The sequence below is a fragment of the Vidua macroura genome, chromosome 5, assembly GCF_024509145.1.
Source record: "Vidua macroura isolate BioBank_ID:100142 chromosome 5, ASM2450914v1, whole genome shotgun sequence".
Lineage (NCBI taxonomy): Eukaryota > Metazoa > Chordata > Aves > Passeriformes > Viduidae > Vidua > Vidua macroura.
Window position 1 is genome coordinate 59288657 of NC_071575.1, and position 24828 is coordinate 59313484.

Genomic DNA, 24828 nt, shown 5'->3' on the forward strand with positions numbered 1-24828 from the left:
AAAGACCCGCAATGTAGGTTTTTCTACCCAATCACAAGATACCACCTAAACCCAAGAAGAAAGAAGAAGAGAACTCAAGACAACACCCTATACCCTCCATCTTGAACCCATCTATAACATACTAAAAATCTTAAAACCTAGATTTTTCACCCGTGTGACATACTACACTACTCTCTACAATCTATTTCACACTTTTGTGGTTTCTAGTTTACCTTGAGGATTTGGAAGTTTGAATGAGGGTCAAAGTCAATGCTCCCCTGGGGGTCAGGACACCCCAGAGCAGACAGAGAAATATTCCCAGTGCTCTGTGTTTCCACAAAAGCCAAAAAGGGAGCTCTCCCAGTATCTTTCAGGGAGTAATAAGATCTTAGGTGATATCAAAATGATTTTTAGAAGTTACTCAATATAAGGTTTTAAAGAAAAAGAAATTATACCAGACATTTATTTTCATACATCTGAAAAAAATAGAGACTGAAGACTCCAGTGTTTATGATAATGAGACAAGCAGATAAAACCCACACCCTAGAAACACAGATAGTAGTGAATTTTGCAGCATTGATTCAGATTTGCTCTTTTTAATGGTTTAGAGGAAAAAGTAGATCAGTAACAAAAGAGTTTCAATAGCATGCCAAAGTATACACAATTTGAATTAAACAACTCTTTGGGTATCTACAGCATTTCAGAATCAAAGAAGCCTGAAATAAGAAAGGACTGTGAACAGATTCAGACCATTTTTTTGCTTTTTAGGGATAGGCAGGAAGGAAACAAACATGCAGCAACATGCCAGTGTTCTCACTGAATTGTGATTAGTCTGTTTCCATCATTTTAGGAACTATAATAACAATTGGTTCAGACAGTCAAAAAGAAAAAAAGTGGAGGGGGGAAGTATGATATTACAAGAGATAAATAACCAGGCTAAAAATATGTTTATTGTACATTTGTTCCCTCATCTCAGAAAGAGCAAGCAGCTTTAGGCACATAAAACTCTTACTTTGACATGGCTAGGTCCTAGGGATTCAGCAGCCAGGGATTTTTCTGGCTAAGCCCTATTTTCCCTTGAAATGTTCTCAACACTGAGGCTTGGAAGGAGAAACGGATAGATTTTGGTTATTAGCTGTGCAGCAGAGACGCTCAACAGATGTTTTCACAGGCAAATAATCTCATCTACTCACAGACAAACATGGGCTCAGCCTTAGTGCTCATCACACTGAGATAACCTCTTACAGAGAAGTGGCATGGGACAAAACTGCTTGCAGCTTTGCACCACTGCAGTCTTATTCATAACTACAGACGTCTCCATGAGATTTTATGAGGGAAAACACAGGGGAAAAAAAATCAGAATTTAGGAAAATCAGAGAAAAATTATATAGTGATAACACTGTCCATTGCACTAACACTATGTACTTGACTGCACTGTGCTAAAGAGACACAACAGTAATTGCACTGCACCCAACAAGTACCAGACTCCTCCAATTTAAACCATGCTCCTTTCCTCACTCGTGTGTTTTCTGCTCTCCTGATCACACCTAAGTCGTGGCAGTCTATCTGTATCTGCCAAATAACCTCAGGGAGCGTGATGAGGAGGAAGAAATCCAGCTGCCAAGAGCAAACCATGCAGGTAAGCCAACAGGCTGCCCCTCAGCTGTTTGTTTTACACGTTTGTTTTTTACACGTTTGTTTCAGTTCAGTATTTAACAAGATCCCAAAGTACCCCCAGACTTAAATGCAGCCACATATGCAAAAATACAACTGTTCCCAAAAACCCCAGCACTTCATAACACTAGTGATTTATTAAGTCCCTTAATGTGTGCAAAGAGAGGAAACTACGTCTCATATCCATATGCTTTAGCAAACCACAAATTATGTAGGACAGAAAAAAAGTTCCCAGGAGTATGGGCTATGAAGAACATTGGTATCAAAGACAGTAACAAAGAGGACCCTAGGAGACCAAACAAGTGAAACAAATGTAAACATGCACAGATACCTGCGCTTCAACACACTTCAGCATTAGTTAAAAAGCTGGAAACCGTGTGCAGATATACAAACTAAAATAAAACCCTGAATAAAGCATGTCGAGACTAAACACAAGCCCCCATCGTTTACTGCTGCTACAGTCGCCTGCACAGGTGGCTCATGATAGCTGAAAAAGCATTTTGTTAGCGCGAAAGGGCGAGGGAAAGGCTGGATAGCACGAGCGGGATCGGCCAGAGCGCCTGCAGGGGGTGAGGCGAGGCAGGGATTCAGGGAAGAGAACAGCCGCTTTACCGCAACGTGGAGGCACCGAGGTGGCGTTTATGAAGGAGAAGGAGGGGCAGAGGAAACAGGTGCAAAAGAGCGAATATGGAGACGAACGGTGGGAGTGGCTGGAAAGGGGGTGGAGGAGAAGAAAGTCCTGGAGGTTGAGAGGTGAGGGCTGGGAAGATTTAAAGGATGTGGCATGAGGGAGGGGCAACGAAAGGACGATGAGGCCGCAGCGTCTGTGGGGGCGGCCGTGAGGGGCGCGGGCCCCGGCGCCTTGGAGCGGGACGGGACGGGACGGGACGGGACGGGACGGGAGCGCCCTCGGCCAATGAGGAGGATCCACGCCTCAGGAACCGGGAGGAGGCGGCCGGGAGCTCCGGCCGCCCGCGGCCCCGCCCGGGACGGCCCGGGGCACGCCCGCTCCCCGCCGCTGGAGGCGCCGGGCGCCGGCCCGGAGTGGGAAGGAGCGGCCGTGCAGTGGGGGGCGCCGTGCGGTACCGCGGGTGGTCCCTGCCGCGGGTTTACTCACGGGCTGCCATTTTCTTGGTCTGTCTAGATGCTCTCAATAAAAACAAGCTGTTGATGAAAGACTTGGTCTCTCTAATCTTTAACATCAGTTTTCCAACTCAACCCGACTTCTGGTCTTCTGAAAGATCCTTTCTTAAGTTATCTAGGGAAGATTTCTTGTCATAGGGTCTCAGAAAAAGAAAAGTTCTGCTCACTGAAAGGAGGACAATGTTAAAACTACTGAGGCAATCTGAAGCAATCCCATTTCCCATAAATTCATCGTGTAAACAGAATGGCTTTGTTCTACATAGTTGCCACTGTTTTCATACATAATTACTAACCACTACAAAATTTTTAAAGATAAATTAATCCTAATTCTTATATTGAATATTTCTGTGACTAACGTTTAAGATGCAATTTATACAGACGTTTCATGAAACTCATGGGGAGCTCACAAGGCAGCTGAGGTAAGGACTGTGATGTGTTGCAACTGTTGCACAGTTCAACCACTGTGTTGTGGTTGAAAAATGTTACAGTGGGTTTTTTGTCCTTTTCCTAAGAGTTTAAATTGTTTGGTGCAGACAGATAAGCGACTCGAAGTTGTGTCTTTCATTCAGCAGAGATTTGCTGTATGCTGTTGATAGATTGTATGGTATCTATGGGGAGGGAAAGAGCACCACTCACTCAATTGAATCCCTGTCCAGATTACAAATGTCAGGTTTGTAATAAAGCCTGATCTTTCACTGCTTGGCTATTTTTAGTAATTAGATCATGATTACAAAACAGAAATATTTTGATAATTGATCAAGTTACATAAAAACGCTAATCCTTCCACATAATGTTCTTGAATTGTCTAAATATAGCACAAGGTCATGAGGAGATAAAGACACACTAGCATATGTTGTGACCTTCAGTATTTTTTTTATTTTAATGTTCTATTTTCTGTTCTTTGGAACACAGTTTTCCTGAAAGAAACACATGACCATTAATAAACAGGTTTCCAAAAATTTCTTTGAAGCTATATTCACAAATATACTATATTTTACTCCTTTGCTACAAGCTTGCTCAGTCCCAGTATAAAACTTATTCTTGAAAAATATCACTAGTATTAAAAACATGGATGGTAGGAGATATTTGTCCTTCTGCAGGGTTAGCTGGTTGAGAATGGTGTTAGCTGGCATAGTGGAGGGACAAGAACCACTTGCCTTGATAGCGGAAAGACATTGCTATTTGTTAACTGCATTAAAGACACTAAAGTCTTTCTCAGGATTTGGGAGAGGTCTGGATAAGCCATATGTGAGGTGATGGTGATACTAGGATATTCATAAATAGTATGACATAGTCTTACTAGTACTTTACTCCAAAAGTTCAAGTTGTTGTGTCACTTGTGGTGTCAGAATTATATACTAGTAGTATGCATATAAGGTGATGCTTAGTCAGCAGAAATCAGCATATTTTTCCAAAAGTTATTGTAAACTCTGTGTAGTATGCGCATTTATTTGTTTGGGCTCTGTAAGTGTCCCAGACAGCTAGGATTATAAAAGAAAGGCTTTATGAAATCAGGCCCCACTCTGCTAAAATTGCTGAAGCTGGCCTGTCATTTCTTCTAAGTGCACCTAACAAGCAATATGCAAGTTCTCATGTGAAGCTATGTTGAGAATGAGAAGTTCGTTTAACACAACAATCTATTCTGAGAGTGAAAAACAAATGCACCTGTGTAAACAATAAGATTTGTCCCATGGGAACCCACAAAGGAAAAATGTAAGCATATCTAGAGAGAAAATTTGATAGACATATATAATAGCCCTTAGTGACCAATGAACTGAGTCACTGTATTGCTGACCAATTAGGTTGAACACAGTGCCTTCTGATATTTCCTATAAATATGAGCTTTGTGAATAAAGAATTGGCTTTCTGCATGAAGAAAATGGAGTCTTGGCTGATTTATTCCAACATATAAGAAATCAGACTTTTGAGTTTTCTTGTAAGTTTTTCCCATGATATTCCAGCAGGCCAAACTGGTTATAAGGAACTCTTGACAAATTGGTATGAAGGTTTTACTTTATAAGGATATGATTTTAATATTAATAATAAAGAACATGAACTCCATATATTGCTGAAGGATTTTAAAATTTATTTTATCATGCTTGTTGCTTTCTGTAACAATTTGAATATGATTGGTGAGAGCTGAACCTTGCAAAAACAAGAACTGGTTATTAAGCTTTATCTAGCCAAAGCATAATCTGGCAATCACCAGGGTTTCAATTAATTTTTGGGACACTTCTGGAAAGCAATCTGAAGGTCAGGATACTCTTAAGTGAGCACTTCATTTTGGACCTCAGTAGGTCCAATGCATTCTAACTCTTCAAACAGCCACTGTATTTCTGACTTGCCCACTCTGGGACCCTGTACCCATGGATGTGGATTGCTCTGCTGCATTTTTAGCCTCTGTTCCTGCATGGCAATACTCTTTTATGAACTGCTAGCACATAGCACTTCTTTCATGCCCATCTGTCTAAACCACAACTTTCAGCTCCAACTTTGAACATATTTTCTGTAATCTCCTGCCCAGCTCTCTTCACATCTTCCTTGCCCAGTCTATGTCTCTATGATTACCTGTGGACCTTTTCAAAACATTAAATCTTTTTGCTGCCAGGGTACCTGAATCAGCTGCTTGTCTTCCCTCTACCCAACTTTAAATTAATCCTCACTTCCCCAGAGCTCTGGTCCTTTCCTGTTTTCTGTTTCAGGCTACTTACCCTGTGAGATATAGCAGAGACCCTGAAGTGCCTTCTGGCTCAGGGTTCACAGACACGTACTCCCTTGACCCTGCTGCCAGGACCTTGGGGTAATGGTCACAAACTACCTGGTGAGAAAGCACAGGAAGCATGAGCAAACCAATTGTTGTTGAAATGTCCTCCACATAGGTGGTCAGCAGGGGAAAGATTGCATCCTGCCTTCTTCTGAGGAAAGGGAACTGCCTCAATAATGCCTTTTGAAAGCAAGAGGCATTTTCTGCTCCAGCTTTGCTGCTGGCATTTTCTGTGCTTGGCTGGGTTTCCATCATACCCAGCTGCTCCTTCCTGTTCGTGACAACACTTTCCTTCCATTTGGCAAGAAGATCATCAAAGGGAAGTAAGACAATTTTTTTTCTGCTTTCTTCCATCTGGTATAATTAAATACTTGAGAGAAAGCAGAGCTTATATATTCTTGATCCCAGGGAAGATACATGAATCTGTCCACCAGTTCCCAAGTTACTAGCATGCAATGTTCTGGCTGTGCTGCTGTTATGTTGGTTATATGGTTGGAGTCCATGATAAAATCTTATTATTCTTCTCACTTACGTGTGACTTCTGTGTGATGCTTCCTGTGTTTGTACAGATACTGGATGTTACAGGATAGACACAATTAAAACTAAACAGCTGATAGCCAGCTATCATTCTGTCATGCTTTTAGGTAATTAGCATGCATATGTTGGGAGATTTCACAGAATCTCAGAATAGTCTGAGTTGGAAGGGACCCAGAAGAATCATAAAGTCTAGCTTTTAAGTGGATGGCCTATATGGAGAATATATGAACCCAGAACCTTGGCATTACCAACATCGTGCTCCGACCAACTGATACCTCTGGAAGCCTTTGTATCAAAGTTCATTTGGGACTGAAAATGAAGGATCTCCAAAATGTCTGTTTAGCTGTTTATATTGCAAGAGCTCAGGATCATCTGACTCCTGTCTGCTCTCTTCTCACTCTGTTTTCTACATCCAGGAACCTCGTGGGTGACCACAGGAGAGGGGCTGTGTGAGAATGCTGTAGTGCTGCCCAGCCAGACACCATGCCTGTCACAGGTGTTAGTAACATCAGAATTATCGGTTATTTCTCCATGCAGGCAGATCTTTCTGAAGCTACTGCATCTTTCTGAAGATTTATGCATTTCAGCCTAAATGTGCTTTTTCTGTCTTCTAGTGATATATGCTACTTTTATTTTTCCAATTATATGAGAAAGAAACCATTTCTTCCAGCCAATGAAGTAAGGAGAAAGAAAAGTGATTTCAGTCCATCTCACTTTTACTAACCAAAATGAATGTAAATGAACCAAAATTGTTGTATTCTATGTCAATCTGAAACATAATATTTAATTTTAAAGTCCTTGTAAAAAAATAAAGAGAAATTATGAGGGCAGATTTCTTTCATTTCAGAGACCAGTAGTTCAGGTGCTTCCCAGGAGGGTGGACAAGGTGATTTCACTTTGTGCTTCTGACTGAAGGACTAGAGCCAGTGGCTTCCAGGGGAGCTCTTAACCACTGAGCTCTGGTAGCTCTGCAGTGAATGCTTTTGCTGCTGCTGTCACTGCTGCTGTCCTCCAGTGGACATGATCTCTCTACTGTTTGCACTTCTCAAACTGAAGCTGTCATCTGTCTGTCAGGTTCTCCACCTGATGATCTCAGTTTCCTAGGGTTTTTTGGGGAGCTTGTGGAATTGACTGTTTTTCCTTTGATTAATTTTTAAATTGTAGTCTTTTGGCTTCTGATTTTTGTTTATTCACTTTTCCCCCACCCCCACCAATAAAACCCCTCAAACATACATCTGACTTCCCAAACAGACCATAGTATGAAAGTTTTCTGCATTAGTAAGAAAATGTTTCTATGTTAGTGGGCCAGGGGTTCCTCAGGGGCTAGTGAGATTTTCTGAGCTCAAGATAATTTCTAAACAACATCAATTCAACCTTTGCAAAAGAATTTACTTTTACCTAGAGAAAAAGACTTAGGACAATTTAGGCTGATATGTATGGAAAATCTAAGAATAGGGACATAAAACAGGACATGGCCACAAATTTGGACAAATAAAAATAGGACAATCTTTTCTTAGCATTTTCAGCAGTACAGAGACCATTAGCAGAATAAGAGCACTGTTATGCCCTATTAACAGATACTGTGGTGCAAAAAACTTTCCAGTGAGAAGCTTCATGTTTAAGGTTGCAGTAACATATTCCTTTTCTTTTTTCTTTCTAGTTCTCTCTGCTATGCTTTCATGTGCAATAATCCATTTTTTTTCCTCTAAAATTTAGGGAGAATAACTATTTCTGATTAATAGGTCAACAAAGCAATGAAAAATTAAAAATTTCAAGCCCTTGTTTATTGATATGAGAAGGTTCTTAGAAAGAGTCTTGTCCAGTTGTACTGCATGAACTCACTGAGAAAACTTAACATGAGACTGCAACAAGGTATGTGACAGATTTCTCATCCTCCCAGTCCTACTGCCACCAGGGAAATGTCAGGACTTTAGGAAATAACATGAAACATTGTATCTTGAATGTATATAGCTTGACTATATAGCACTTTTTACATCACACTGGTATTTTAAAATAAATACACTGTCTTTTTCTTTGTTGTGCTTCAGGAATGTTATTCTCCAGTTTAGTACTCCTGCTAAAACCACACTGCTACTTCCCCCTCCCCACTCCTCCAACTGGAGACACAAAAGGCAAGGCTCATAGGTTGAGATAAGAACAATTTACTGGAAACAGCAATGAGATAAGAAAAACAACAGTAAGAGCAACAATAGTAACAACAGAGGTATACAAAAGAGGGAGTGTTTCACCTGCAAAATGCTCACCACGGACCCCTTGACAAATAAACAATGCTGAAGGGATTCCCCCTGCCATTCTTACTCCACTGAAGGAAGGAGAGTCCCCACTTCCTGCCTCTGGCAACGACCTGAGCTGGTATTGAATAGTGTCAGGGTCCCATCCCATCTACTGCACGTCCCCTCCCCTGTACTGCAAAAAATTAACCTGTCCTGGCTGAAACCAGGACAGTCTTTAGTGCTGATTACTATCATCAATGCTGTGCCTGACAGGGAGATAATATGCAAGTTGAAGCTACGTTTCTTGTTTGTGATGGAAAAATCAAAGATTTCAAACTTGCACACCAAAGGTGAAGGGCGCTGTGGGGTGCTGTGACTGTAAGAAAAGGAGGAAACTTCTCATCAATTACAAATAGACTTGGCATCCTTTTGAATTGTGAAAAAGCTCTTTTAAAATATTTATTAAGTACAAGTTTAAAAGTAGCTGTTTCCTTCAGGGTGCTCAATATGCAGGAGCAGCCTGCCAGTGGGATGTGGAGATGAAGAGGCTGAGGGGTAGGATAGCCTTTCTGTCCTGTCACGTCTGAGTTCTGTAGCCTATCCCTCTGCTGTCCTTAGCTCTCTCCTGATCAGATTTATCAAAGAAACACCCTTCTCTTACCTGATTGTAAACTTACAATTCATTCTGGTTTTATTATTCAGTACTACAGTCTCCAAAAAAAGGTAAAACCACAAAAAATTTGCTTTTGACAAATTGTACTTTAGGCATAAGATAGTCTTCAAGAAATGAGGGCAGAAACAAAAGAGAGGAGAGAGAATGCTGAAAGATCATTTTGATTTTCAGACCATTAGATTTAATTCAAGATTTTGGTCATTGATGGTATTAATCTCAGTACATTTTATTTGCTTAAAATACAAGCATCTGTCCTAAACTAAGGAGCTGGGCTGCTCATAACCAAAGGAAAGCAGCCGATACCTCCAAAAGGGGATTTATCCCTTTAAAGTGTCTAAAGAAGGTGGTGTGATAAACTCTGTAGGGTTCCCTGTCTTTCCCCATTGACATGAAGGAAGCCCAAGTGATTTGTTTAGATTAAATACTTTTCACACAGCAAGAATAATCCTAGACTCAAATAATTTCATTTCTTGAAAAATGTATTGAAATCTTAAAGTGGTAACTCTACTCCTGCCCCTTCCCTCACTGCTGGTTGGTGTCTGTGAAGGGAATACATGCTGCAGTGCTAGCAATTCCCAGCCTTTATGTGTACTGAGGATATGCCTTAGGCCTAAGCAATGACAACCTTCAGACCTGTGATGACTTGAAAAATCACACACCAGTGCTATCTACCCTCCAGCCAGCATGGGACGAGTGATGCATTATAAATACAGATCCTTTACCAGTGCAGAGATTAAAGAAGCAAGAAAGAAATTTCTTAATCCCTGCCTCAAGCAGTTTAAAACCTCCTTCTTGCTTGGGGTCCTACATAAATCAGAACAGAGGACTGGGTATATTCTGCAAATAAATCTTCCTTGATATTTACTTCTCACGTAACTTCTCTGTAACAAATTCTGAATTCTCCATGAAATATGTTAATAAAATGTCAACCATTTTATAATTTAGTAGCATCATAGTAATAATACTTTCTTCAGTTATATGTGTCTCTTTAAGGCAGCATTTGACATACTGCTTGCACATAAAAAGTGAAATTAATACCGTAATATATCATTTACTCTTTTTCCTAATACCAAAACCCACTAAGTATAAACCATCTGTACAATAATTAATCATGCATGAGTGCAAACCAAATGCAGATTAAGTCAGCCTGAAAAAAGTCTCTCACAAGTAATTTCCACATGCATTTGAGGAAAATAATTTCAAAAAATTAAGTATAAGAATTATTTCTGCTAGAGTTAATAATTATAACAATGGCAGAGGACACTTAGTACTGAGCATTGCAATAGGATTAAAGAACACACTTTTCTTTCTTTTTTTCCAAAAGAATATAAATGACCAAAAGAAAAGGCAGTGATAAAATTATAAAACATATTTTGCTCATATAGAAAACCTTCTGTTTAAGGATGTGTGATCATACTTGACAGACTGTCATGAATTAAGCCTTATAAACAGTCAGAGAAGAACTGGTAACAAATATGTCATCTCTAAAATTGTGTATCAATGCAACCTGCCATTGTGAAAACTGGAATCACAGTGCCACGCATTTCAACAAAGACACCAGAAAACAGAGGCCAGTTCTGTACATGAGCTGTTGAGCACTATTTCAGAGCTGCTCCATCACCGTGTTGCCCGTGACTGTGCTGTACCCCACACATCAGTCCCTGTCCTGTGCTTGCTGCTGGGGACAGTTACAGGCAAAACTTGTGCTGAAATGCAAAGCCATGACTTAAGTTGACCTTGTTGTCTTCAGCTTTAAATTGAGAAATACCTAGTGCTCACACTGATGATCCAGAGTTTGAACTATTTCAGGTTTGGCTCAATATGTCCACACAAGTGCAATCACAGCTGTCTGGCAGGCTTGTTTACAGTCACCTCAGAACCCCAAACAGCCCTCCAGAGCATTCACATGCCTGCTGTGAGGAGTTATCCTTTTTAGCCCATGCTCAGTTAATCCAGAGCCACTAGACTTCTGATGCTAACTAGTTATAAAGATTTTGATGTTTGATTTCAAACCAGACCAACTGAACAGATGTTTAATTAAACAACAGACAAGGTGTTGTTTGCTAGCACTTTAAGAATCCCAGCCTTCTGTTTTCAGTTGCATGAACTTTTTCTGCCATGAACTTAACCTGTCACAATTGTCTTTCAGTGAATATATTTGCTGATGCCAGAAGCAGAAGGAGTTCACAAATCAAGCTTTTGACAGGTTGCAGGCTGGGTCTCATTCTCACCTACACCTTGGTGCCTCGGGGGACGTGCTGTCTTCTCCAGCTGAAGTGCACAGGTATGCCTTTGCTTGCTTCCCTCACTCAGCTCTGTTCATTCCCAGCTGCGACACTTGGCTGCCTGGAGCCCAGGTAAGACCTCTTCAGAATTTAATTTTCATGTTAAGCATGGAACCAAAGTATGTTGGGGTTTTTCTAGTCCTTGTTTCTCCATTAAAGGGAGTGAAGTTTAGAGAGTATCACTGATATTACATGTCACAGTGTTAGGGTAGGAATTGGATGTGTACCTGCCAAGATCTCTCACCATTTCACTACAGTGCTGTTGCAGTGGTTGCAGCTTAAATAATCTCTGAGTCTGTCCATTATTCTGACAGAGTATAAAATTTAAAGTCCAACACAGGAGGAAAATATTTGCTCAATTTTGCCCCGGATAATGGATCTGTGGCCAGGTCTCTCTGTAGCCAGGCACAGCTGCATGGATGCTCACCAGCGTCATCTCCCTGTCACATGCCAGGCTCGTTGTGGTTGTGGCAGGTGAGAGCAGCTGCAGTAGCATGAAAGCCTGGTGACCCTTGCTAGCTTTCCCTGCCTGTGGTTGCTGAAGTACTCATCTAGGTACAGCTGTTGTGTCTTATCCTGTATAGAGCTGGGTGCACCAAACCCACATGGAGCCTGTAACATCTGAAGTGTTTTTGTTTATGTTCCCACTACTCTGGGGGTGTATTTCATTTAAGCTCACTCAGTACAGTGACGGCTGTGTGAAGGTGAGGAACAAGAACACAGCTGGGAAGTGGTGCTTGGGGCATGCTCATACAGGGATACCCCAGCAGCTGTTTCAGGGTGCACCAGCCTCACTGGTTCCCACAGGTGGAGAAAGAGGTGGAAGATACAAAGATGGGGGCAGATTTGGTTTGAGAGTTCTACCTGGTGGCAAGATGTCAGGATCTGTGATATTTAAATGCTCTCAAGATTGTAGAAAGTCTCTGTCTTTCAGCCCCGCTGCCAAAGAAGGAGTCGTAATTCGTCTGTGCTGGTTTTCAAAGTTGTTTATTTCTTCTTATCTAAAATATTTTCTCTCTGACCTGCAGAAGGTCTGTCTCTCAGGACAGTGTGCAGGGCTCTGCCCCTCAGTGGGATGTTACAAACATTATATACTAGAAATTACGTGTGCTATATTTACAATAACGTGCCAATATCTATCACCCATGTTGAATACTGTGTCCCCAGCCTAAACCAATAGAAAAATGCCAACACCACAATGAAACATGGAGGGCATGAAGAAGAAGAAAAAGGACAAGTTTCCTCCGTCTTGCCTCCTTTGAACCCCTTATCTAGAATCCTGAAATTCTACTTTTGCACCCATGGCACACTAATTACTACTTATATCAAACACTCAGAGCTTGTAATTCATCCTGTAAGATTGAAAACTCTTGTCCATGGATAGAGATCAGAGACAGTGTCTCTTGGGGCTCTGTACAGGGGGGTTTCTGACCCCCTGCCAGGGTCCCAGACCTTCCTGAGCAACCAGAGAGGGATGCCCTGGATTCCCACAGCAGGATGCTGGATTGTCTTTTATACCCATAGCTGTCTTTTGTTTTTCCAACAGTTTTGTGTTGGCAAGTCTTACTTTGCTCCAGGTAAATAAGAAGATGAAGGATGCCATAATGACACGATCAACCTCTCTTGGACTCATGCTGAGTTTCCCCTGTGCAAGTTTTTTGCACAGATGCTGACATTACCTGTTTTTCTTCACTACACGTTAAGATGCACTTATATTGGATCTCTGACAAAATTCATAGCACCTGACATCAGGCATTTCTCACTGGCATCTTCATTAGGACTTCTGACTATCTTTTAAGTTAATGAAAACAAACCAGAACCTCCAGAGAAAGAGCTAGAGCTCTGCTGAATCCACTTAGAATTTAGGTGGTTTTTATTTGAATACTACAGTATTTCAGCTGGTAGCATTCTGGTTATATTTTACATTAAGTGTGAATATGTTTCCACGGTCTTCTCTGAAAGCCTTTGTGAAGTGCTCCTCTGCTTTCATCACAGTTTCAGTGCCAAAATTTCCATAATGAGATTTGTTTTTTCTACAACAAAATGAAAGCCAGGGTTTCCTTTTAGTCTTTATATTTTTATTACATCTCTGTCACTTTACTAAAGGCTGGTTCTGGGTATACCTGTGTGCTCTGGTGAGTGAGAGCACCAAGTGATGGATCAGTTTTTCTCTTGCAGCAGTACCAGTCAGAGTTTGATGGGGAGGCATGAGGCTGGGGCTGGCCATCCTGTTACACCTCAGTAAGTACAGATTAAACAGTGACTCAGTGACTCAGACCAGTTTTAAAATATTATCATGTGATAATATTTCCAAGATTTTGTTAAAGCACTTCTTTTAAGAAAATGCTATTGAGAAACACTTGACAGTGAATCCTTATTCCCCATTCTCCTGCCAATGAGGGACAAATGAGATATGAAATCTTCAAGTACAAAGAAAACATACACGTTGTAATTGAGTCTGATTCAGGTCCTGAAAGGGGCAGTCAGCATCTGCTAATGAATAATGAGCATGGATTTGTATAACTAAAAAGAGCAGGCTAACTAAACATTGGCACTGCTTTACATCTAAAGAGTCAAGTGTCACTTATCATCTGAATTATAGCTTGAGCCATAGACTGAAATTTGACTATAAAATGCTGTATTTTTACTGTTGTAGTTGGATTTCTAGTATTCTGTGGGATTTTCAAGTATCAGTTGTTTGGGTTTTTTACTGCACCTTTTCTAACAAGTTGAGCCAAGTAAAGCTGAATGGATATAGCCTCCAAGGTACCCATTCCTTTGCAGAGTTTCAGGACAGAACTTGTTTATAAGAAAAAACCCTGTAAGGGAAGTCTTAATATAATGGGGAAGATATTGAAAGTTGTTTCAGGAAAAACAAAGAAGAAGTCCTGCAATTAATCAGAGAATTAAGAATTACTCTTTTTATTTATTAATGGCCACTCCATGGGGTCTGAGAGGGTTCTGACACTGGACTAAGGATTCACTGCAAATTAAAAGAAAATCTAAGGGACCCCTAATCTCAATCCTGGTCTCAATCCTGATCTAATTTCCACCATTGTAACTTGGAACACTTATTTCAACAGAAATAAGTGGAATTCATTCAATTCTGTCTCTGTCCACATAGCCAATAGAAATGCTTAATGTTCTTTTATAGGATTGCTGGCAATGGGTATGTCAGGGCAGAAAGCATAATAAATTATTGCTCATGGCAGACTGGCATTTTTACTAAAAAGTAATGTGCTGAAAATTTAAGTTTTATCATAGATTTGCAATATGCTAGCTATATATTTTATTATTATTTTGCAGTATGTTCATTACTGAAGTTCTTTTAAAAATGTGTAACCAAGGACAAAAGGGGTACAGGCAAAGGATAATTAAGTTTTCTGCTTGTGTTGGGATTTAACTGATTTTGTCTGGAGAATACTGCTGTCTATACAAAACAATTTAATCTTTCTTTGATCTTCTTATATGCTCAGTGCTGATAAGACCCCAGCATACACAGCATGACTGTGATGCTGGGTCCTGCCACCCAGCCCTTGGGGACCTTCTCCAGGGCCGCAGCAAGCAACTGACAGCCTCCTCAACCTGTGGGATGAACAGCCCTCAGAAGTACTGCATTATAGGCTACCTAGAGGTTGGTTTGCTCTTTCTTTTTTAATAAACTTTTAATAAACTTTTAAAATGAACTCCTCTTACTAACCATATTCTCACTCTTCCTACTAACCTTACTCTCATCTGTATAGGGAATTTGCCCAGACTAGGAAGTTCCTGTGGGAGTTATCTGAATAATTATCAGACAGTGTGACATTAAGTCTGGTGGAAGGCTGTGCCTCGCTGCACATATGGAGGGTTTGGCAGCAAACAGCCTCCACAGTGATGCGTATCCTCTCAAGGGGGAGAAACATCCCTGAGATGCACAGGGATTGAGCACAGGGATTTCTGAAGGAGCTTTGCTCTGCAAGTCCTCTTCCCACTCAGGCCCCAGAGGTGAAGCCCATGGTCTGTGTGTGTGAGTGCAGGGGTCCCACAGGCTGCAGGGCCTTCTCCAGAGGACATGCCCATATGGTGTTGAGACCTGAGGCAGCCTGTTAAGAGATTCACACCATACACTCTCCTCTCTTTTGATCTGAAATTAGGCCAATGTTGCTGAAAGCAGAAAACTGCCTCTGCAAAGGGAAGACCTAATGCTGTCCAGGCTTTGGCCATGTGGGTGTGTAGGGCCATGTGGTGTGGTCCAGGTGGAGCAGGTGGTAGGGCCAATGCTGTGGTCCAGGCCTTGGCCATGTGGGTCAGCAGATCCAAAATGTGTCTGACCAGATGGATGCCTCTTATTCCCTGGCTGCAGTGATGAGGAAGAACCACTGGGTGTATGAAAGATGTGCAGAAATGAGGATTCCCTTGTTTACATCCTGGTGGACTTGGCCCCACTTAGCTAATAAATTGTCACAAATAAAAAAAATTGTCATTAAATAACAGCCTAGGCTGAAGAGGAAGTTAAAATACAGCTTAATTTATAAGCAATTGAAAAGAATTACAGTTTATGACCTTCTAGCTTAATGTTGTGACACATTTGCAGAGTAAAGTATGGACATGGAACAAAGCACTGCTCCAAATTGGACATTGTATCCACAGTTTTCTGCAAAATAGAAATATCTCTTTCCTTTGCTAAAATAGCCTGAATCATTTTTCTGGCCCTAAAGCTGGACGATTGCCTTTTATTCTTGCTTTTTAGGAGGAGATCAAAGAGCAATAAAAAAATTAATATTTTCACTTGCCTGTACTTATCCTTTAAATCATGTAAATACAGACTCGTGAAAAGGAGCAGCTGTTCTGCAATAATCCCTGTGATTTAAAGCTGCTTCAACATATCTTGACCCCTGGTGGCTGTCTCCTGAAGCGGGTGAAAACTACAAACTGCTGCTTTGCAGAGCTTGAGAGAGAGAGAGACGCTTTGGCAATGTGTTCTTTTCCATCATCTTGCCTTAAATGTGTTGTCACCTACAGTGCATCAGAATGCCACTTCACTTTCAATTTGCTTTCTCACCAGCACATTTTGAATTCTTTGCTGGAGGCAGACCAGGAAGTTTTGCATCTTGTAAACCAAAGTTCTTTCTCTACCTGTTCCCCTCCTGGTGACCTTTGTCAGATTTCATAAAAGCAAACCTTATTCATGAAAGTGGGTATTAGTCAACGTGGCAAACTACCAAAAGCCAAGATTTAGCTGGGATTCAGATGGGAAAAAAGTAGAATTCAACTGCCTTGTGTTTGGAAAGAAGCACTACAAATAATTTTTAGTCTTTAATATGTCTTATTGCTTTTAAAATGTAGCTTAAATGTGTTTTAGCTCAATGATTGGATTTACTACATACACATGTTTTGAAAGGAAAAAACAGGAGAGTATAAAGCTGCACAATTCAGAACCAAATGAGATCTGCCAGACATGGACAGGCGCATGCTTGTCCTTTGGAGCAGATTTTTATGGAGCAACCTTAAACATAAATTGCCCCAGTGTCATATTGTATATCTATATAAACCAGAGTGTGAGTGTGCGTGGTCTTCCAACTGCTTCAACAACTTGAGCTCTCCTTAAGAGATCTTTGTGAAATGAGATGACAGAGTATTGTTTTTTACTTTCTCTCTGATCTTCTAAAATACGCATTCATACATTTGTCAAGTGTAGTACAGAATGACTGAATATAAGACATAATTACCATGTTTAAAATACATTAGTTATACCTGTAAATCTATATATCTTAATTTATTTAAATGCAAGTAATTCCCAGGTGATTTCAGAATGCAAAGATGTTAAAACCATTCCCAATTCTTTGTGGATCCTAGTGTGCTAAGTGGGGTGCCTCTCCAACCATCTCCTTCTAGGTAATTTCCAGCCTCCCAGCCATGGACACTGAACTCTTGCCTCCTCCTTCAGTTCCCTCTGGGGTGCTGTGTCATCCCCTCTTCCTCCTGCCACTGTCCCCACCAGCCAGGCACACAGCTTGGGCATCACCTTCTGCTGGGGCTTATTCCTGCATCCTCATACTACACTCTGCCCAAATCTCCTGGAGTCAGTCTGAGCAGTCCACCCCTGCCCACCCTGCTGAGCACTTCCCTGGGACCCTGCTGGCTGTGATAGCTGCTCAGGCTTTCCACATGGCCCAGCACAGGCCATCTCCCAGCCCAGCATGTTAACCTTGTCACCTCTTCCTGCTCTCCCGCTCAATCCCCATCTTATCACCTTAAACAGGAACTCCTTGCCCTCACTATCACAGCCTCTCATTCAGAACTGAGATATCAGATAATCATTACTACCTTCATCTTCTGCTTGTAACATTTTCAAATAAGACCCTTGTATCCTGTTGGTATCCTGATTTTCCTCCTTTGCATTGGTTTTAAAGTTTCCCAGTTCCCCTACGCTAGAAAAGACACTGACAGTGGGCAGAGTGGTGGTGTCATCCCAAACCAACTACTTACCTGGTACTTGGTCTTACTGAGATCCTTTCTCCACAACTGCAAAAGTGTAATTTTTATAAAGTACCTGGGGAAGACCATGACCGTATATGAAGCATGTACGTACCATGCTTCGTACGTACAAAGGTTCTCTTGGGCTTGTCTATGAAAAGCCTGAGTGATTAAAAGCACAGGCATCCAAAGCAACAAGATAGGTTCAAGCCTTGCAATGGCAGAAATATATGTACATCCACCTAATTTTTAGTGAAGAATCCAAATTAAGCTTTTATTCTGCTCATTTTGTTTTCTAGGCTGAAGAGAAGTGCTTTCTCTGTGATTCCAGATACCCATATAATCTCTATACCCAGCACAACAGTCACATGATCGAAAATGTTATCACAACGTTTGAGCCCAAAAGGAAAAAGAAGTGGTGGCAGTCAGAAAATGGTAAGTTCCTTAGAGAAAATATTATTGCAAAATGTTACTGCGGGATTGCTTTACATAATTTGCTTTCACAAAGTTGCCTTCACGAAGAGATGAAAAAAACCTGCATCTGTTCTTTGATTAGGTAATACTGAGAGATTTAAACCCATTTTTGTGTGGCAAGATAAGAATTTAGGAAGTCTGTGTTTCTATGGACAAGTTTTAAACTCAGCACTTCCAAGAGCTGACCAGAGGATGTGTGGCAAAGCTGGGTTATACATGAAAGCCATATATTTTCCACAGGGTGTCTGCCCTGACAGAGAATTTTCATTTGGGGCAAAATATACATTTGTCTACAGATGTAATGTAAAGACAGTCTGTAAAACACAAATATCCATTTTTTAAAAAATTATTTTTAAAGAACTAATAGTTTAGGGGAAAAAAAAAAAAGTCTGGCTATCAGCTCCCTTATTCTGATATTCCCAAGTTCCTTTTCTGCAGGGCTGTTCTTGATCCATTCATCCCCCAGCTTGTATTTTTTCTGGGGATTGTCCTAACCCAGGTGTAGCACCTTGCACTTGACAAATCTCATCACACTCCCAGGGGCCCACAACTCAAGCTTTTCCAGGTCCCTCTGGATGGTCACTGATCCTTCACATGTGTCAACAGCACCACTAGGCTTGGTGTCCTCTGCAACTTGCTGAGGATGTATGCAATTCCAGAATTGATGAAGATAGTATCCATACAGCTTCTCTGGGAAGACATGCTAGGAGGAATAACATTTACTCTGTCTTATTTGACATACAGTGATTATGCAAAAAGCATTTGACTGGTTGGAAATTAAGGCATAGAAAAATAAGATAATATGTTACCTCTATTTTGAGTATCCAACTGAAAATCCATAAGCCTTGTTTTTTCATGGAGTTTAGCAAGGATTTGTGACTGGCTTTGGACACCACTGCCAATAAAGCTGCAGGCCAACTATAAGAGGAGCTTTCCTTGTTCCCTCTATCTTTCTTCTGGGGTGAGGTCTCATGTACAGCCTGGTCAGCAGGAGTCCTGAGATGGTGCATGCAGATGTGAACAATGGGGATATCAGCTGAGCTCCTGGAATTCTCTACTGAGAGTGTGACTTCTGGAGTTTTTTTCCATATTTGTTGCAGTTTTGGAAGATGCCTAGTGCAGTAGTTCTGCTCATGACAAATTTCACATCTGGAAGTATAGAAGGGTTTAACAGTTCTGTTTAGCATAAAGAAAACATCTCATTTTATTAGTTCTCTTTTTCTTTCTTTGCAATAAGTAAATTATTTGAATGGATTAAAAAAAAAAAAAACCTAACTGGAACACACAAACCCAGAATACTACCATGACCATCATTTACAGTCTGAATTATGTGAGCAGGACCTTCAGCCATCTCCTGCAGTCTCAGTCACCAGCATTGCTGGTGACAGTGCCAGGAAGGCAGCACATCATATTGCCCCAGAGAGAGAGGTCCAGCTGCACGGGTTTGTGCACAGGGGATGCCCTAAAGGGTCTAGCTGTTCTGCTGGAAAAGGCATCTTTAAATCTCCCATGGGAAACTTAAAAGTTTTGAAGCAACCCCTTCAATGTACACATTGTGCACTTCATTTTCATTCTCTTTTCAGGCATTGACCATGTCAGCATTAGATTGGACCTAGAAACTTTATTCCAATTCAGCCATCTTATCCTGACCTTTAAGGTACATCTTTTAGCAGAGCTTTTATGTAATGTCGTACACGAATTACTTAACCACAGGAATAAATTGCTTGGAGAGGCAATGAAAGTTCCATCTTTACAGGTTTGTAAGAACAGATTAGATAAACACCTGTCAAGTATGGTTAAATTATAGTTGATCCTGCCTTAGGGGCGGAGGATAGACTGAATAGCTTCCTATTCCTATGCCTTTTGGTCCTATTTTCTATAAATCCAGGAATTAAAACTGAAAAAATACTTTGCAAAATTAAACTCCAAAAATATAGGACATATCTGAACTGCAGTTGCTCTTTCAATTTAGTTCAGTTCATGCATATCTATTCTGATCCAGATGATTACAATTTCTTTTTGTACTAAATTCCTATATTGTTATGGTAAAGTTCCTTACATAGAAAGTAATCACACATCTGTATGAAATGTTACCTTTCCCTTTTGCTAGAGAGCAGTTCTAATGAGCTTTTTCAGAGACCCCTGTATCCATCACAGTACCTTAACGAGCCTATAAACTCTCAAATAAAAAAAATTAGCATCCTCCAAAGAGGAATACCAATGTAACAACCCCTGAAGTGTCTTGTTAATGCCGACTTAGGGAGTTCTTGAAATGTTTCTTGCAGACATTTCGGCCTGCAGCAATGCTGGTTGAGCGCTCTACCGATTTTGGTCAGACCTGGAAAGTGTTTAGATATTTTGCACATGATTGTGCAGCTTCTTTCCCCAACATCTCTTCTGGTCCAGCAAAAAGTGTTGGAGATGTTGTTTGTGATTCAAGATATTCAGACATCGAGCCCTCCACTGAAGGCGAGGTACTGTCAAGTGTCTGTTTGTATGAGTTCAAATCATTTGTGAAACTAAAGGTCTCTTGTCTGTGTCTGCTAAAAGCAGAGACCTGTCCTTTGATCCCTTTGGTGGCTGCTCATCTCATCTCTAGAGCTTTATTGATATGTTTTGCAGGTTGTTTTAAAAGCTTTGGATCCCAGCTTTGAAATAGAAAATCCATATGTGCCATATATCCAAGGTATGGACACCACATGTTTTGTCCAGAGACACTTTGCTGGTATTTTTTGTTTTGTACACTGAAAGGGTCAACAGCTCAGCTGGTGTAAGTCAATGATGTTGAAAATTAGGTACCTAAAGACCTTAGCGGCACATTGTATTAATCAATTGAATGGGCCAGTCTTGTTCACTAGCCCTGGGGGCAAACAGCAAAGCTCTGCAGAGCACATCCATGAAGCTAAACTGTCTTTCCCTCTGGATTCAAGCCCAATCCACACTGCTTTTTGAGAGCAGTCCCAGAGGTACACATGAACCCATGAAGACAGTGGCTGGGAAAATGCAGAGCCATACCAAATAGGATGCTAACACTTATGCAGCTGTGTCTGGAGTGGGTTCCTGCACTGCCACTGTAGGCATTACTGATCTTGGCCAGTATTGGATCATTTTCATTATTTCTTCACTATGGGAAAATTCTTGGATGACTGATTCAAGCTGAAGATTTCATACTGTTCATTTTAGACTGAACTCAGTCTCCTTATCTCTCTTCTTTCCTTCCTTACAGATCTCATTACATTGACAAACCTAAGAATCAATTTTACTAAACTCCACACCCTTGGAGACGCTCTGCTTGGGAGGAGGCACAGTGATCCCCTTGAGAAGTACTACTATGCCATCTATGAGATGGTTGTGCAGGGCAGCTGCTTTTGCAATGGCCATGCCAGCCAGTGTGATTCCATGCAGAACTTACGGGGAGATGTTTTCCATCAGTCTGGGATGGTGCGTCCTTAATGCTGTCTACAAAAAGGGGAGTCTCGATTGGTATTTTGTGAGAAGGAAGAGATGGAGGGAGGGAGCTGAAGGAAGATATCTGATAATCTTTGGATTGACCATTTGCAACTGCTAGCTGTTAAATGCTTCAATGCATACTCTTCCTTTAAAACCTGGGGTTGGAATGCACAGAAGCTGTCTTTGTTGGCACTAGTGTGGTGTCTCAAAAGCAACTGGGACAAGATGTGTTGGTAATAGCAGCAAAATTCCACAGCTGTAATGGTGCAAATGTAATGCAGTAAGTATCCTCTGGCATGTGCAGACTTGAATGGCCACTTGTTGGGTGCATTCCACACTCCAGCTGGGCTTGGAGGCTCTGCAGTGGGAGAGGAGGCATTGGCACAAAGAATAGTTGATAGATGAACTAATAACTAATTGTTATTAGTTGATAATGCAAAGCTAACCCATGAAAAATGGATTATTAAAAATTCCAGGAATACGATTGCAAGTTCTTTCCCTCTGGGAACAAGAGTTTTTTTCTTCTGGAAAATATGTATCACAATATGAAGACATGTAGGGTGAGAGAGAGATAATTTAAAATGTTGATGTCTCCTTTGACATCTCTATAAGTAATTTTTTTCTAAATGTTGCTCAGTGGCTTTAAAACTATTTGGCCAATATTTGGAAGTATTCTCCAGCTCTTTTACTCAAATATTTGAAAATTATGTCAGCTGAGGGAGCCAAAGAGCTTCAAATTTTCCTGATCTTGCTGACATATCTTAAGCAAATATTTCTCCTCTCCTCTCCTCTCCTCTCCTCTCCTCTCCTCTCCTCTCCTCTCCTCTCCTCTCCTCTCCTCTCCTCTCCTCTCCTCTCCTCTCCTCTCCTCTCCTCTCCTCTCCTCTCCTCTCCTCTCCTCTCCTCTCCTCTCCTCTCCTCTCCTCTCCTCTCCTCTCCTCTCCTCTCCTCTCCTCTCCTCTCCTCTCCTCTCCTCTCCTCTCCTCTCCTCTCCTCTCCTCTCCTCTCCTCTCCTCTCCTCACCTTATCTTCTCTCTGTTCTCACCACATTACAGGTCCATGGGAGATGTGTCTGCCACCATAACACTGAAGGTTTCTCTTGTGAAAGATGTAAAGATTTCTACAATGATGCTCCCTGGAGGCCAGCTGAAGGGACACAAGATAATGCTTGCAAACGTAACTCAAGCATGATATTTTCCTTTTTAATAGCCAGGAGTGGGTATGGCACAATCCTAGTCCATTCAATTCATAATGGCATGGCCAGGTTTCTGGAAGGGAGACTTTTTCATGCCTCATCCAGAAAAACAGATTCCTGCATCCACAGGTGCTGTGTTATTCTACAAGAAGAAAAACTGTTTCATGGTCTTATTTTTCATACAGAGGGAAAAAAAAAAACAAAAAACAACAAAAAATACCAAAACAAACAAACAAACAAAAACAACCCCCCCAAAAAAAACACAATAAAGAGGGCAAAAAGCAGCTAATGCAAAAAATATCATTGATTGGTTTATACAGTGTTTTTCATGTGAGTGAAAGAATTTAGACAAGGCTAAATTATTGATTTCCATAATAATGAGTAATGCAGTATACACAAGAATAATATATTAGGATCCGTAACAGATATTCAGCTAGAGATTTCTTCAGCAGAGTAGTGTTCCCCACTGCATATCAGGCACACTCACCTGCATTTCCAAGTTTAGGACATCGTTTTGGCCGAAGACTCCAATTTTTTTCCCCCAGCTGTAAGACACAAGGCCTGGGAATAATCTTGCTGGGCGCTGAAATCATACAAGTAACCAGTAACCCTGTGTCAAATGTAGACAACAACAATGTAGCATTTACATGGTGTGAAATACCCCACTGTTTGCTTTGGTTTCAGGTTGTAACTGCAACAGACACTCCAGCAGATGCCACTTTGACATGGCCGTGTACCAGGCCAGCGGTGGCATCAGCGGTGGCGTTTGTGAGGACTGTCAGGACAACACCACCGGCCAACACTGCGACAGGTGCAAACCTTCCTTTTACCAGGATCCACTCAAAGTCATCTCAGATCCTCAGCCGTGCCTCCGTAAGCTTCCCTTTTTAACTTTTGTAAGAATGACTCAAAACAAGGTTGTTCGGGTTCCCTTTGCTCTGAGCCCTATGGCCATCCCGCTGCTTAAATGTCCACATGGTTGTAAAAATGTTACCAAACCTGTAACATCCAAACTGCCCTACTAAGTAGTGCATGACAGTATCCTCCAACCAGCATTGTGAAAAGAGCTGCATATTCCAAATCCTTGCTAAATAGAGCTTAGAAATCCAGCAAAGCTATAATTTTTCTTGAACAAGGTCAATATAAATATGAATAGCAGTAGTGATGTTGCTTCTGTGACCTTCAGCAATTACGGAAGAGGCTCCAAAATGATGGGAGGAGTAAATAACTTTTGCCAGATACCTGCCATATCCAAGAAAATAATCATTCAGACATGAAAGCTCTTCTTCTGAAAGATGGCGTAAATTCATTAACATAAGATAGAGAAAATGCTCTGAGTGTTATTTAATTGTAGCAATTGATTGGCATGAAAAGTCCTTAAGGAGCCAAGGGCAGATTACCAGCAGCTCTGTAATTACATTTTCATGCTTACTTCTACATGTGCTGTTTTTGTGTGTCTCCCTGACCCTGCCTGCAGCATGCAACTGTGACCCCGAGGGTACCTTGCACGAGGGCGTGTGCGAGAGCCGCACGGACCCCACGCTGGGGACGGTCGCGGGCCGGTGCCCTTGCAAGGAGAACGTGGAGGGCGCTCGCTGCGACAAGTGCAAGGCAAACTACTACGGGCTGAGCAGCAGCGACCCCCTGGGCTGCCAGCGTAAGTAAACCACCCCTTCTAGTCTCCTTTCCAAAGCGTTTTTAAAGCATGGACGTAGTTGAATGCACAGATCCACACACTAATGCTCTTGTGACTTGTGTCACAAAATACACAGTTGCCTACTGTAATTTAATGTCAACAAAATTCAGGGTTTCTGGTGCAGCATCCAAGATTGAAACAATGCAAAATCACTTTCAGAGTGCATAGTATAATATAACAGATCAGGCTATTGTTAATAGAAGGGTTATTAAACATGCAACTTAATTGAAAAGGGATATTGAGATGACAGGAGCTGCTGCCTTGC

At 41.3% G+C, this 24828-nt stretch overlaps 1 protein-coding gene across 1 annotated transcript in view; it reads left to right on the forward strand.

Moving 5' to 3' along the window:
• Window positions 1-13496: 13496 nt before the first annotated feature.
• Window positions 13497-24828, forward strand: part of LAMB4 (laminin subunit beta 4) — a 40180-nt gene continuing 28848 nt past the window's right edge. Inside the window, exons 1-10 of the mRNA XM_053977775.1 lie at window positions 13497-13530; window positions 14766-14923; window positions 18048-18183; window positions 19806-19879; window positions 20508-20696; window positions 20845-20908; window positions 21449-21663; window positions 22728-22848; window positions 23552-23740; window positions 24345-24524. Coding sequence (XP_053833750.1) covers window positions 13497-13530; window positions 14766-14923; window positions 18048-18183; window positions 19806-19879; window positions 20508-20696; window positions 20845-20908; window positions 21449-21663; window positions 22728-22848; window positions 23552-23740; window positions 24345-24524 — 1360 coding nt within the window. The remainder of the gene's footprint in view (window positions 13531-14765; window positions 14924-18047; window positions 18184-19805; window positions 19880-20507; window positions 20697-20844; window positions 20909-21448; window positions 21664-22727; window positions 22849-23551; window positions 23741-24344; window positions 24525-24828) is intronic.